The 16362-nt window shown below is 39.4% G+C and overlaps 1 protein-coding gene across 10 annotated transcripts in view; it reads right to left on the reverse strand.

The window, feature by feature from the left end:
* LOC140064026 (F-BAR domain only protein 1-like) overlaps positions 1-16362 on the reverse strand; it is a 118394-nt gene that overhangs the window by 68295 nt on the left and 33737 nt on the right. For all 10 annotated transcript variants that reach the window (XM_072110439.1, XM_072110429.1, XM_072110502.1 and 7 more), the window contains one exon: positions 9126-9217. In XM_072110439.1, the coding sequence (XP_071966540.1) occupies positions 9126-9217 (92 nt within the window). The remainder of the gene's footprint in view (positions 1-9125; positions 9218-16362) is intronic.

A 16362-nucleotide genomic window follows, 5' to 3' on the forward strand; every position in this document is an offset into this window, starting at 1 on the left:
TTTAATGGACTTTTTTTCCCATTAAAGTTTATACTTAAAAAAAAACAAAAAAAAAAAAAACAAACCTCACTGTATTAAATTATAATTAAAAGGGGGCTTGAACATGCCATCATTCTATTTTCTGAATTACACTGCACTACATATTCTAAGGCTATATTCCCACGACCAAGATAAAATAGAATCAACTGAAAATATGTATATAATTAATGTACAGAACACTGTATGAGATACAGCAAATAAAAGCACTCGTGTAATTAAAAAGGTTGAGGTCCTTCATTTCATAAAAAAAAAAAAATTCTATAAGAGCCAAAATACAAAATGCATTCGGACATTTTCAAGTATCGTCTTTACTCATGGTTCGTCTTACATATAACCAAGAGACATTCTCAAATGCATATATATGAATGATCCGATATACCGTACTAATATACATTAAATTGGATTATTATGAAAACTATGTTCTCTTATAGCATACGGTATATATTATATGTACCTCAATACAGGCGGTCCCCTACCTAAGAACACTCGACTTACATACGACCCCTAATTACAAACAGACCACTGGATATTGGTAATTTATTGTACTTTAGCCTTAACCTACAATAAACAGCTTTAACAGTTATCACTGGTGTCTGTAATGAAGATTTATTGTTAATCCTGATTCTTATGACAACCCAACATTTTTAAAATCCAATTGTCACAGAGACCAAAAAAGTTCTGGCTGGGATTACAATGATAAAATATACAGTTCCGACTTACATACAAATTCAACTTAAGAACAAACCTACAGACCCTATCTTGTATGTAACCCGGGGACTGCCTGTACCCATCTTTATCTGATCATGTAACATGTTGGAGGGTGCGTCTTAGTACGATACATGACTTCTGGTGTTAAAGTGAAACTAAAAAAAAAAACAAAAAAAAACAATTCAGCTCAAGGTGTCCCTGGGAATCATTCCTTAAAGTATTTTGCCTCTCGGTCCCCATTTAGTACTTTTTTTGGCCCATGACAACCACAGTTTCCAGCTTGCAGAAAAACTACAATCAGTAAGAAGGAGGGGGGTGGGACCTGCCTCCTGTCACCTCATCACAAGCGCCTGGTGATATCGAATATCGATCCCATAACATATTGGAGAGTCTCTCCTGCCATTTTATGCTGTGCAGTGTGAGGTGAAGGGGGATTGTGATGGATTTGCATCTTGTGCCCGTCTGGATTATTTGTTTAGGTTGTTGTAGTTGTTTGGTTACTACATTAGTTAGAGCTCCTGTCGACACATGACCGAGTGCTGGAGCACTGAGCTAGGAGGTAAACGTCGAATTGCAGGGAGGGGGATGGGAGCGTCTCTAGCTCCATAGTCTGCTCCTCAGTGAAGACGGGATGTACCTAGCAACAGCTATCTAAGGAGTCAGTAACAACAGGGGGAAGACTGCAGAATACAAGAGGAAGGAGCAAGATTCAGGTAACGAATCCAATTGCAAAATGGATTAAAATTACCTGCCCTAAAACATATCAAAAGTTTTTTGAAATGACGGTCACTGTGATGTCCAGAACGCAGTTAGTGCTATTGGGTTTTTGGCAGGCCGATTTGGCTACAAAATGTTTTATACCAGTACAATAGAAAAAAAAACAAAACAAAAAGGACACCATTCTGGAAACTACAACCCTCAATGAAATAATCTAGGGCTGTACAGAGCATTATAAACACCAACATGCTGGCTAAAAGCTATTACAAAGTAAATGGTGCAGAGTAAAAATTGCATTTTTCCCCCTCAAATATGCCATTTTAGTGCCAAATATATTTTGCCCAACTCATGCCTTAGGACAGTGATGGCAAACCTTTTAGAGACAGAGTGCCCAAACTGAAACCCAAAACCTAATTACTTATCGCAAAGTGCCAGTACAGCAATTTAACCTGAAAACTGACGGTTTAGTTTAGAATCAATAAAATGATACATTCCCAATCAGAGGTAGCTTCCCTCCCATTGCGTTTTATTTGCATTTCAAAACTCCTATACTTGTTTCATACGTGCGACATTGAGGAAGAGGCAGCAGTCCTATACACACTGAAACGCCACTATAACATCATATAAAAGAGTAATAAAAAGTTATCAAAAGGTCACTCAGTCCTCAAAATGGTAGCAATGAAAACAACGGCTCATTAAGCAAAAACGCCATTTTCACAATTTTTTTTTCCAGCTTCCTAGTACACGACATGGAATAATAAATAACTGAGTTACGCAAAAAATAAGCCCTCACACAGCTATATATAAATGCACATATAAATATATAATATGTATATACATACATACATAGAAATACATATATTACTTGCTCTTTGGTTGTCCAAGGTGGCGGGCAAAAGTTCAGGTGTCTGGTATTCCTGGGGAAGGGGGGGGGGGGGGAGGGGGAGGGCGGTAGTGTAGATGGGCAGAGGGTGGGTGGCCAGAGTTAGGGCTGCAGGGGGGGGGGGTCTAATGCGGCATCTGGAGATCTGGGCAGTGGGTTTTTGAGGCATGAGTTCCAGGGGAGGTAGCGGGCGAGGTTTGGGCCGAGGTGGGGTTTGTAGCGGGCAGGGTGGTTCGCAATAGTTGGGTTGCGATAGCGGGCTGGGGTCCGGGCGGGCTTGTGGTTGCGGGTGCAGTTTGTGCTGGTAGTTTCGGCGGCTTGCGGGCGGAGTTTTAGGGGAGGGGCGGGAGAGAGCAGGAAATCATCCCTCCTGCGGGTATATTATGCCCTGAATAAAATAAATAAATAAATAAACTTACCTCAGACTCCGTGTTCCTCCGGCTTCTTCTGTTTTGCACACAGAGTAAGGTGCTCAGCGCTGGCAGCGTAAAGACATCGTGCCAGCAGTGAGGGCTCTGCGTGCCCTCTCTGGCACGCGTGCCATAGGTTCGCCACCGCTGCCCTAGGACAACCCACAGAATAGACTAACACCCCAAGAATCAGAGTATGGCAATACCCCATATGTGGCAATAATCAACAGGCTGGGCACACAGCAGGGCTGAGAAGAGAAGGAGCAAAATGTAGCTTTTGGAACTCGGTTTTCACGAGTTTGGATTTGGAGTGCTATGTAGTGTTAGCAGAGCTCCTGGGTAACAGTACAATAGAAACCCCTGAGAAGTGACACCATTTAGGAAACTACACCCCTTCAAAGAATGTATTTGGGGTGATGGCAAGCATTTTAACCCCAAACATGCTGGCCAAAATATAATACAATATCTATATAATTGTATATATCTGACTATATAATACAATAAGTGAATGGAGCAGAGTAAAAATTAAAGGTTTTTCTCAAATATGCCTTTTAAGTGCCAATGTATTTAGCCTAACTCATGCCACCAAGGACAAACACCCCAAAAATCATGATGCGGGTTCTCCTGGGTAGGGCAATACGCCATATCTGGCAATCTACAGGCTGGGCACATGGCAGGGCTTAGAAGGGATGGTGCAGCATGATGTAAAAGATGTGCATAGTACATCAAGCTAAAATAATAATAATAATAATAACAACAACAACGATAATAATAATAAAACTTTATTATCCCAGAGGGAACACATCCACATCCAAGTGTCACATCCACAATACACAATCCAAACAACAATATTGACAGAAAACACATAAAAAACACATACAAAACAATAAAAACATAGGATTACACACACACACACACACACACATATAGAAATCCCTCCATTTAATTTATAAAATACGTAAGATACAATCCTGACTTGGTATACTTTTCCTCACAGTATTTGACAGCTCGAGAGCAGCTGGTATAAATTGTTTTCTTAAACCTCTCCGACCTGCATCGCATAAGAATAGAACGGGAACTAAAAAAACTCATCTGTGCCCGAAATATGTTATACATGGGGTGGTCAATATTATCCGATTTTATCTATTTTTCTCAATATTCCACACTGTACCAGTTCCTCACATTTCTTAAAGGGCATACCCACTATCAAGGAAGCTTTCTTAATTATCTTATCCAACCTTTGGCAATCTCCACTAGAGACCGTTACCCCAAGCTGCTAACGCAAAAGCACTCATAACTGTACAATAAAAACCTACCATCAGTGTCCTTGACACAACAAATGACCCTCATCCATGTCAAAATAATAAATTACTGTTAGCACGTATGCATACGTTTTCGATGTGCTCATGCCGACTCAGCTTATTGTCTAAAATAACACTCAGGTATTTTTAACTATCAACCTGCTCCACGTCTGTCCCTGCTATATTCACTGGTATCTCCGGGAAAAATTGATAGCCAATTCTTTCGTCTTATTAACATTGAACACAAGCCCATTTGACTTACACCACTCAGTAAATGTGTTCACTGTGTCTGTATCATTATCCCCCTCCTTAATACAACTCACCAGAACAGAGTCTGAGGTATACAGGATAAACAAAAAGGGAGTTAACACAGTACCCCGAGGGGCTCCACTACTACACACCACCATACATTCCATAACTTAACCCTCTGTGTTCTTGAGGTCAGATATGTCATCAACCATTTAATCAAGATTGGTTCCATCCACATAACCTGTAATTTCGACTCCAGCAGCGCCGGAATTATAGTATTAAACGCGCTGCTGAAGTCGAAAAACCTCAGTCAAACCTCTGTTTTTGGGGCTTCAAGATGAGCAGATACTCTATGTATTAGATCGATCATCGCATCATCTACTATACCCCTGTGGTATGCAAACTGTAGCAGATCTAAGAAATACTTCACCACACTGCCGTATAACCAATGTTTCTAAGATTTTCATAGCCACTGAAGTCAGCGCTATTGGTCTATAATCATTTAATGATTTCGGGCGTGATACTTTAACTGGAATGATAACCGACATTTTCCACAAAGTTGGCACTATCCCACATCTACAGTACATCTAAATGTCCATGGATGAGTGATAAATAGAAAAGCACCATTTTATACATAGTCCCAGTTTTCCGGGCATGTTTCAAAATGGTAAGATTGTGTCCTTCCGAAAGCCTCTTTGGGAGCACACCTTGTTCCTTTTTTGTGGCCTGCACAGCGATATAACAAGTAAGAATTATATAGTGATATAAGAATCATGTGCAGGGTCAGCTTCTTATACCACCCCCACAATTTCCGCAAGGCGTTATATGGCTGAAGCACCTGGTCCGACAAGACAACCCTCCCATGTAACTATTGTAGTAAAATACAGGAAGGTTTGGGTGTTTCTGTACTGGTACAGGGATGTTGGGGTGACCAGGATGACCTCTTTCTTGTGCTTGTACTTAGAAGGCACAAGAGAAGGGCACTGTGCAGAAACTCTGTATTGTATTGCGTTTTAAGTTTTGCCCAAGCAGCAACTTAGGGAGACCTCTCCAATTTCTGCGTACAGTGTCACATGCAGCAGTATTTCTGGAAGCGAGGCACTTGAACAGGTGAGTGCAGTTTTAAAAATTGTCCAGGTAGAGGCTGTAGCAGGGGTCCAGCAGTGAGTGCACCAAATCCCACACTATCTTCGCAATAATACCCAAGCAAAGGGGGGGGGTTATTCTGGGGGCACTATAGTGAAATCCTTCCCTTCATATACCCTGAACTTGTAGGTATATCCTGATGTACTTTCGCAAGGCTTATACATCTTCACACCATACCCTCTTTTTGGGCAGGTACTGGAGGAATTGAAGTCTCCCTTTGAAACGTACCAGGGACTAGTCTATGGCCTCATGTTTCAGGGAGGTATATGCCTGGGCAAACTTTGGCACTAAAATGGCCCAATATGGGCCTGACAAACAAACTATCATAACCAGGGTCATCTCTAGGTGGACAACGTCGGTGTAATGCAAAAACTTATGAATGGCTTCAAAGCGCATTCTGCTCATCACCAAGCAGAACATCAGTGTGTGGTACAGAATGTCTGTGCTCCAGTAATCCGTGATCGATGGCTTTTCCCATCTCCGCTGCAGTGACAGGGGTCCACTTGTGGGGATGTGCATAAAATGAATTGAGGTTTTGGACAATATGCTGTGCAGCATAGAGATTTGTCTGGACTACAATTAAAATATTTTAAAAATGTCCACAGCTCTGAGCCGGGCACCAGAATAATTAATGTGCACTCAACTACACAAACAAGTCGCACAGGTGGAACACAGAAAAATTTGATATTTCACACCAAACTACACGGACAAGCTACACAGAAAAATTAGTGCAGACTACAAGAACACCTAACAGATGGCGTGTCAAAAAAAAAAAAAAAAAGCCTATGTGCATATAAATGCACACAGGGGATACACAGGAGGTAGGAGGGGATCAGAAAAGATTTGAGTAGTGTATACAGCTTTCCATTTCTGATTGCCATCCAGCCCCCTCTGTATATAGCCAGCCCCCGCCCCCTCCGTATATAGCCAGCCAACCTATGCCCGGAGTATGCAAAGCTTAATAACACTACCCACTGCTCAGACGCTCCCGCAGGTCCTCTTCTTGCTTCGGATGCTCCTGTGCCTCACCAGGCTGTTTGGCTCCTCGTGCATAGCCGGCACACACAATGACGTCAGCCACCGGCATCACGAGGGGACCTGAAGAAGCACCGGAGCATCGGAATCAAGAAGAGGAACTGGGGGTAGGGGGCGTTGGAAAGGAGAGTACAGTATAAATTATTTTTATACACGCCAGTATATACGGTATCCCGTTTAATAGGAAATCAGAATTGTGCTTCTAGGTGTCAGGGTTCAGGGGATATTGCCTTTAATTTTGGGGGGGGGGGGGTGGTGGCACATTTCAAAGTCTTACATGTAATGAAAAAACTAAGTAAAAATTTTTTGATATACAAAGCATTTATATATCATATTCACTGTCCAGTTATTGCTGTAAATCTTGGGCAAGGTAGTCTGTACCATGTACTAGTGTGCATAACTGTGATAACCTCATCAGGCGTCAATAGAAAGGAGTCATGAGATTAGTTAAATTAGCCCTTCGTGCACCAGCAAGATTATTTCTAAAACCATAGAATTTATGAATAAGAGTCCAAATATTTCTTTCTTCTCTCTCAAACACATTTATGGCTCCAAAAGAAAGCTTTAACAGAGCAGGTGGCCCTTTGGCATTGTTTATTGGCTAGTGGCTGCTGGATTACGTCAGGATCCAAAACATCCAGACAGAAAGACCATCGGTTATTCGAGCACTCCTGTCCGGGGCATTTAGCCACCAGGTGAGCACCCCTATTTAGGGGTGGGTTACATTACATTTCTTTTTGTCTGGAAGTCGTCACCCGAGGCACCGCCCTCGGTTTTCAGTTTTTTTACATAAATGAATATAGCAGGTGAGAATAGTAAACCTTGTAATATACTTCATTAAGTAAAGCAACTTCCCTGTGACTTTGTATGCTCCTTTGTAGCAAGTCAGAAGACCGGAGAAAAGAATAACACAAGAACATATTTCTTTAATAAAATATGTTACAAAATGTACTATTATCTGTACTATTGATTTAAGCCTTACTAAACATTTAACAAAATTTTAAAAACAGTTCAACTGAATCAGACTTCCCTAGCATAGAAAGAAAAGCAAACATTTTAGTTTCCCCACATCCCAAAATGCCTGGTCTATCACAATATAAAATGGATTAAAGTCTAATGGATGAATCAGCACTTAAAATATTGACTCTCCAGGATACTGGCAGTCCCTGCCCACTTTGACCTCTCGTAAAGATCTCTGGACGCTTTACTTTAGTCCCAGGCTGCAATGATCAGCTGTGAGGTTTCTGAAATAAAGTTTAATAGATAATCCTTGTTCCCATGACAGCCCAAAATTGTTGAAGGGTGCCAATGTAGTTGTTTTTTGTGTAACTGACAGACTATAGCATCACATAATTTTGGAATCACATTGATCATACTGAGGAAAAGAATAAAGGGGATGTGTCAGTTGGCTCATATAGTGAAATTAAAAAAAAAAAGGCGTCTGCTACAAAATTATGCAACTGTGGCCAATTTGTCCCACAGCTCTGCAAAATGGCAAAAAAAATTAAATGCAAGGAAAAAAAACAAAAAAAAAAACAACACAGCAGTTAGTGCTAGTCACTCTGCTCTACACAGAGAATCTATTCTGCATAAGACATTTATAGCAAATCCACAGCATGTCCATCCTTTCCACCGATTTCATGAAAGTTTGGGTTCTACATTACAATTAAAAAAAAAAAAAAAAAAAAAAAAAAAAAGCATAAAAATTACATTGAGGGGGGGGGGGGATCACCTCACTAGATGCAGGAGAGAGAAACCCTATCCAAGGCACTTTAGGATACAATATAGAGAAATGTGTGTTAGAAGAAGCTTTAGGCTGCATAAACATGCAGTTATTTATCTATATGGCAAAGCCAGAAGCTTTTCATATAGAAAAAAAAACATTGCCATATACTTTTCCCTTTCTTAATGAACCATACTGGATGCCTAAAAATATATAAATTGCATGAAAATGACATTTTTTATCCAACCACATACATTTTACCAACTAAAAATATTAAAAAATACCAATATGATGATCGATCACAGACAAACTAGAATTTAATTTTGTATAGTATGATTTAAGTTAAAATTGCAACTTGTATTTCCGTGCAGTAAACAAAAACTGAAAGAGCCACCTATTACTAACATGTATTTATGGGATAAAATGTAGAAATCATTTATTTATGTACAGTTAAAGCTCTCAGGAACCAGTGATCTGGAGCAGAAGAAAAAAAAATATATACAGCCAGTCCCCAGGTTACATACAAGATAGGGTCTGAAGGTTTGTTCTTAAGTTGAATTTGTATGCAAGTCAGAACTCTATACTTTATCATTGTAAACCAATTGGATTTTAAAAATGTTGGATTGTCATTAGAACCAGGATTAACAATAAAGCTTCATTGTAGACACCAGTGATAACTGTTACAGCTGTTTATTGTAGTCCAAGGCTAAAGTAAAGTAAATTGCCAACATACAGAGGTCCGTTTGTAACTAGGGGACGTATGTAAGTCAGGTGTTCTTAAGTAGGGGACCGCCTGTATATAAAAATATGTGGGCAACAGACAAGTTTCTTTATATATGAAAAGACAGCCAGCAAAAAAAAAAAAAAAAAAAAAAAAAAAAAAAAAAACAAATAAAACTGCAGAGAAATCTTACCTCTCTCGCACAAATTCCGCCAATTCCTTGATGGAAAGCTGCCCATGTTTCATATTGTGGTATAACACTGCAAAGCCAGAATTTTTATCTCCCTACAAAAAAATAAATAAAAAAAATAAACTAAAAACTAGTACCTAAAATAAGACAAACATAAAACAGACATTAGCAATTTAGTATTAAAGTACTTTTCTAAAATTGAGACAATATGCTCAAAAAAGGAATACAAATGTGCATTTTTTAAGAAAAATAAAAACCTGTACAGTACATCCATTTGTACAATCTGCTCAGTTACAGAGAAAGTGAGAAAGAAAATGCTGAGGAAGAAACTTATAAGGGAGTCAGAAGAACAGATGTGCATGTATGCATAGGACACCTGCAGAGAGGCACAATGTGCAAGGATGTCAGATGACAGAGTTGCCCTCTAGCTGGGGACAATGCCAGTCTGTGTACAGCTCTATGGCACAGAACGAGCTTGTGTGCCAGGCAGAAGCTGCAGGCCTCGTCGTCAAGGGAGATTGGTTGCTCATAGTTACTAGATCTTCCTGCTGAATGTCAACAAGGCCCAAGCAAACGCCCACATTACATGAAAATAACCCCAGAAAATTGACTCAAACACAGGAAAAACACTGCTGCAATTTTACTGTTTAACTGTTTATACGCAAGGGATGATTTAATCATAGTACAAAAAGATTGTAAAATCAACTCAAACCTCAAAATTCTAAAGTATATGAGGCTGATCGACTACATTTAGCACAAACATTGCAGATTGAAGGTGAAATATAATTTTTATACAATGAAACCTCAAAATGGGATAAGCTTGCTTCCACAAAGTACAATTTCAACAAAGCTCCAGCAAGAGGTGTTAATGCATTCATATAAAACCATGTCACAGGAGGAGATAAAAGAGTAGTTATATACTGTTTTGCTTACTTCAGCCATGGAACCTATAATAGTTGGCTGTTGCACACACATCCAGGAAGACGCAAGAATAAAATTAACAAACAGAACAACAAAAGTAAAAGTAACTTAAAGAGGACCTGTCACCAGATTTTGACCACCCTGATTAACAATGCCTGCTTATAAAGGATTAACAAGTCCCCATATCAGCTAAAATTAGCTGTCAGTGGGGCACTACACTTTAATTATGGATGTTTTTCTGATGCAAATTAGCTTTTCTGACTCGTGTCTGGCATCTGTGACTCTTCTCTCTCAGGCTGGCAGTGAACCACGCCCCATTATTGTGACTGACAGCTCTGCGTCTCTTCAAATCCCTGCTCTGCCTCCTTGTACTTGGAGACTGTCTGCTAATATTCAACTATAGACATGTAAAGCTCCATGTACAGATGGGAAATATTGGAGCAGATTTACTTACCCGGTCCGGTCGTGATCCTGCGGTGGGTTGTCCAACGAGGATTCAAGTCTGCCGCGATTCACTAAACTTGTGTGCCGAGGTCCGCCAGAGTTCACCTTCCTCCCGGTGCTTGTAAGTGCGTGTCTTGCAACACAATTCTAAATGTTAAATCTTGCGTGTTGTCCGACTGCCATACCCCCCCCCCCCCATTACTGTTGCGTGCAAGCCTACACCGATGCGCCAAAATCCGATCGTGTGCGCCAAAATCCCGGGACAATTCGGCGCAAATCGGAAATAGTTGGGAAACCTGGGTACAGTGCATGGGGTACAGTTTGCTATTATTAAGAGGCTAAAAGATCAGAAATGATGTCATGTAACCAAAGGGACATGAACTGTGACCAGTAAGGATGGGAAGTATTAGATGGGAGGGCGAGGACACCTCCCTCTGATGCCAGGTAATATAACATAACATAGAAGGTAATTTATGTGGATGTAATCAAAACTATTTTTAACTTAAAAAAAAAAAAAAAAAAAAAAAAAAGAAGGTCAGTCAGTTAATAGACCTGTATATCCATCACTAAGAGACATTGACTTCTTATAATCAATAAAAAGATGATCCCGCGAGGTTTAAGGATCAAAAAAATCCCAACCACGGTATACTCTGACGAGTTCCAGGAACAATGGAATAAAATGTTCTGAGAAGTTAATGGCGCTTATTATTAAGGAAGAGGAAACTGTTCTGAAAAGTTTAAAAGAAGAAATTAAAGAGATAAAAAATAACTTGCGCCTGATTACCGTATATTCCGGCATATAAGACTACTTTTGAAGACAGAAAAATCTTCTGTCTTCTCTGGGGTCGTCTTATACGCCGGTAATCGCGACCGCCCGCCGTGTATTCACGGCGGCGGTCGGGTTGCGCTGCATGGAGAGGGCTCACGGGCCGAGCCCTTTACATAGCCGGTAAGTCTTTGCTGCATATTGCAGCAAAGGCTTAACGGTAACACCCGCGATCGGTGCTAGCACCAATCGCGGGTGTTTTCACAGCGTTGGCTACCGGCAAAGCTGCCGGCAGCCTCAAAAAGATAGCGGTGCTTGGGCGCCGCCATCTTACCTGGGATCGCCGCTCCCCGTGACGTCATCGGGGGCGCGAACCGTCTCCATGGTATATTTCGTTTTAACCCCTTCATTACAATGTGCTGATAGCACATTGTAATGAATGAGGAAAATCCCCGTATACTGCCATACTGTAGTATATGGTAGGATCGATCAGATAACCTAGGGTTAAAGTACCCTAGGGAGTCTGAAAAATAGTATAAGTAAAAAAAAAAAAAAAAAAAATTATAATAAAAAAACCTAAAATTTCAAATCACCCTCCTTTCCCTAGAACTGACATAAATATAAATAAACAGTAAAAATCATAAACACATTAGGTATCGACGCGTCCGAAAATGCCCGATCAAAATATGATAACGGTTTTTCAATGCGTTTAACCCCGTAACAGAAAATAGCGCCCAAAGTCGAAAATGGCACTTTTTTGCCATTTTGAAAAATATAAAAAAAATCTATAAAAAGTGATCAAAAGGTCGTACAGTCCTAAAAATGATATCATTGAAAATATTATCAAATTTCGCAAAAAAATGACACCACCCACAGCTCCGTACACCAAAGTATAAAAAAGTTATTAGCGCCAGAAGTTGGCAAAAATAAAAAAAAATAATTTTTGTACAGGAGGTTTTCATTTTTGTAAATGTATGAAAACATAAAACCTATACAAATTTGGTATCCCCTTAATCGTACCGACCCAAAGAATAAAGTAGACATGTCATTTGGGGCGCTCAGTGAAAGACGTAATATCCAAGCCCACAAGAAAATGGCGCAAATGCGTTTTTTCACCATTTTCATTGCATTTGGAATTTTTTTCCCGCTTCTGAGTACATGGCATGAAATATTTAATAAAATAAAAATTTAAGGTACAGTATGGTAACATTTACAGTAAAATGGACGATGGTAATGTTGTTGTATGCCTTATGTTTATGAGCGACAGTTTTCCTGCTATATACCTGCATGTCATAAGAATTTAAATTAAAAAAGGGACCATGTTCAATTCAAATCTGTTTTAAAATTTTTACCGGTGTTTTGTATGCGTTGGAAAAGGGGTAGTCTTATACGGCGAATATATCTTAACTCTATATTTTAACCCCTAAGGACGCAGGGTTTTTCGGCTCATTTATCGCTCTCCAACTTCAAAAATCCATAACTTTTTCATTTTTACGTGTACAGACCTGTGTGAGGGCTTATTTTGTGCGTAACAAATTTTACTTTCCCGTAATATTATTTATTTTAACATGCCGTGTACTGCGAAGCTGAAAAAAAATTCCAAAATGTGGAAAAATTTAAAAAAACCCGTCATGTTCTTGTGGGCTCAGTTTTTACGACTTTCACTCTTCGCTCCAAATAACACGCCTACTTTATTCTTTGGTTCGGTGCGATCGCGGTGATACCAAATTTATATAGGTTTTATTGTGTTTTAATACATTTTCAAAAATTAAACGAATGTGTACAAAAAAGAAAAATAAAATTTTGCCATCTTCTGACGCTAATAACTTTTTCATACTTTGGCGCACGGAGATGTGTGAGGGGTCATTTTTTGCAGAATGAGGCGACGTTTTCATTGCTACCGTTTTGAGGTCTGAGCGACATTTTGATCATTTTTTATTTCATTTTTTATGTTATATAAAAATGTGTAAAAGTCGCATTTCGGACATTTGGGCACCATTTCCCGCCTCGGAGGTCACCGCCGCCCGTAACCGTTTTTATATTTTGATAGATCGGGCATTTTGGGACGCGGCAATACCTAATATGTTTGTGATTTTTACTGTTTATTATGTTTTATATCCGTTCTAGGGAAAGGGGGGTGATTTGAATTTTTAATATTTTATAAAAATTTTTTATTTTTTAAACTTTTTTTTTCTTTTTTTTTTTTCACTATTTTTTAGACCATCTATGGTAAATTAACCTACCATATACTGCAATACTTCTGTATTGCAATATATGGCATTTTTGCAGCACATTCATTACAATGAGCCACTGGCTCATTGTAACGAATCTGCAGATGCCAGATAGTCTCGGGTCAAACGAAGACCCGAGGCTACCATGGCAACCGATAAATAAAAGTTGGCGGCGCTTGACCGCGGTTATTGGCGGTGGGGGTTTGCTGCAATATGCAACAACCCCCACCTCTGTATGAAGAGGACTCAGCCCGTGAGCCCTCTTCATACATTCCCTATACCTCTGCGCCGTAGAGCTACGCCGCAGAGCGTTAAGGGATTAAACAGGAAAGTAGGGGGGGTCGTCTTATATGCTGGAATATACGGTATATCGGAAGAGGAATTAGTATCAACTGAACAAGATTTTAACAAAAATATATCAAAAATGGAAGATGAAATAATCGAAATAAAAAAGAAAAAATTCGACAGAGATTTATTTGATTATAAATACAATGAAGTATACACGTGGAAGCAATTCAGACAGCCCCAGCCAGAAAGACCAGGAACGCCGAGATCGATTTTAAAAAAGAAAGTCTACAAACGTGGAAAGAAAGCCAGGGGTATTCCAAAAGTGAGCTTCTCGGAAACGGAGGAATCGCATAATAGCTCCTCGTCTGGGTTATTGGATGAAACTTCAGAGACTGAAGGAATCTATAATAAATCTTCCTCAAAAAATGGGGAAGAAGGGCCGTAGGAGACACCAAAAAGCCAAAGGAGAAGATGAAAACAAGACATGGAACAGCGACACCAATGAAGAAAAAGAAATAGACTCTTGTGTCATCAATTTACCCAGTTATATCATAAGCATAGACCAGATTAATGTACTAAGTAAAGGCTTAAATTTCTCCCCTATAACTGATTTTGACCTGTACAGGACTATTCTTGATGTCAATAAATTTATAAGAAATCTAACAGTAAAACATCATTTCACTAATAATGACATCAATGAAGAGCCCAGTATAGACCAAGACGGTGAAAGACTCGCTCCACCAGAACTAGTTCCCCGGGAGCATATCTTAGATTTTTTTGATCAGAATAATGAATTAACCCTTAAGAGCCTTCTTAATTAATCTATGCCTGTTAATAACTCAACATGAAAAAATTTTGCCACCAGTAACCCATCATTCTACCCATTAATATCTAGGAATGAATATATGGATAGGTTTCAGGACCTGGTGGAGAAGGAGTTAACCTCTCTCAAACTAGAAATAGAAGATGGAAATAAACATGTAGGTCATAATTTGACTATGGGGGAAAGGAAAGCTATTAAAGAAATTAAGGAAAATTCAGATCCAATAATAAGAAATGCAGACAAAGGTTCTAATGAATGCCACTCTATAAAAAATTGAACGAAAACATGTTCGACGATCCTAACACCTATAGGAAATTAACTAGTGACCCTACACCTGCATGTTTGATGAAATTAGAAAAACATTTACAGGAAGGTGTAGCACTGGGTGTTCTCGATCCCAAAATGAAAGAGTATCTATATGTGTGTCTCATCCAATCGTGCCGGTTTTCCACTCCCTCCCCAAGATCCATAAGGGAATTTTCCCTCCTCCCTGTAGATCTATAGTTGCAGGTATTGGGAGCCTTGGGGAGAGATTGGGAGACTGGCTTGATCATTACCTTCGACCCTTAGCTACGGTTACCCCTAGTTTTCTAAGGGATACGAAGCAGTTACTACAGATCATGGATGGTATGGGAAGAGGGATACAGCTGGGCCACATGTGATGTGGTTGCGCTGTATTCCTCAATACCACATGATATGGTAATTTCACTCCTGGCTAAGCACCTGAATGAGTATAGTACATATTTGATAGAATTGAAGGAGTATTTGCTTATGACGACTGAATTTCTCCTATACAATTATTTTTTTTTGTTTGACCAGAAATTTTATTTGCAAGTGGAGGGGGCCCCTATGGGAGTCAAATTTCCCCCCTCCCTTGCAAATATCTTTATGACCCAATGGGAGAAGATTTATGTTTTTTCTGATAACAACCCATTTTATTCATCTATTAAGTGGTACGGCCGCTTCATAGATGATTTGCTTTGGATTTGGAGGGGCACGGAGATGGAGTTTTAAGAGTGTGTAAAATATTTAAATTGTAATAACATGAATTTGAAATTCACACATAATTTTGGAGGGAACAAAATTGATTTCCTAGATGTGTCCTTGATGGGACTAACTAGAAAAGTGGATATTAGTCCATATCGCAAGCCAGTATCCAGCAATTCTATATTGCTGGCAACTTCATGTCATCCGACCCACGTGGTAAATAATATCCCCTATGGAGAACTTATAAGATTGCGCAGAAATTGTTCCACAGATCAAACGTTTGATACTCAAACAGAGGAGTAGGAAAAAAAGATTAAAGTCTAGGAGGTATAGGTCTGATATGCTAAAGAGAGCCAAAATGAAGATCAATAAGGTCGACAGAAGTGAACTCCTCAAGGATGTTGTTAAAAAAGACACATTAATCAGCAGAGAAAATAAACATACTATTACATTTGCTACAACATACAGCAAACAGTACTATAGGATTAAAAATATTATCAAGAAATATCTACCGATCTTAGAACAAGATGCAGGTTTAAAAAAATGCCTGAGAGATGGGGTTAATATAATATCAAGGAGAGCCCCAACTATAGGATCTATGGTATCTCCAAGTATGTTTAATAGTGACAACAAATTGCATCAAAAGAAGTATACATGGCTACAGTATCCGGGTACACATAAATGTGGGCATAAAATCTGTTTAGTCTGTGGATACATCTGTACCACGAGCACATTTTCTTCTTGTTCAACCAACCACACATATGACACAACTACATATAT

The sequence above is a fragment of the Engystomops pustulosus genome, chromosome 1 (genome assembly GCF_040894005.1).
Source record: "Engystomops pustulosus chromosome 1, aEngPut4.maternal, whole genome shotgun sequence".
Classification (NCBI taxonomy): Eukaryota; Metazoa; Chordata; class Amphibia; order Anura; family Leptodactylidae; genus Engystomops; species Engystomops pustulosus.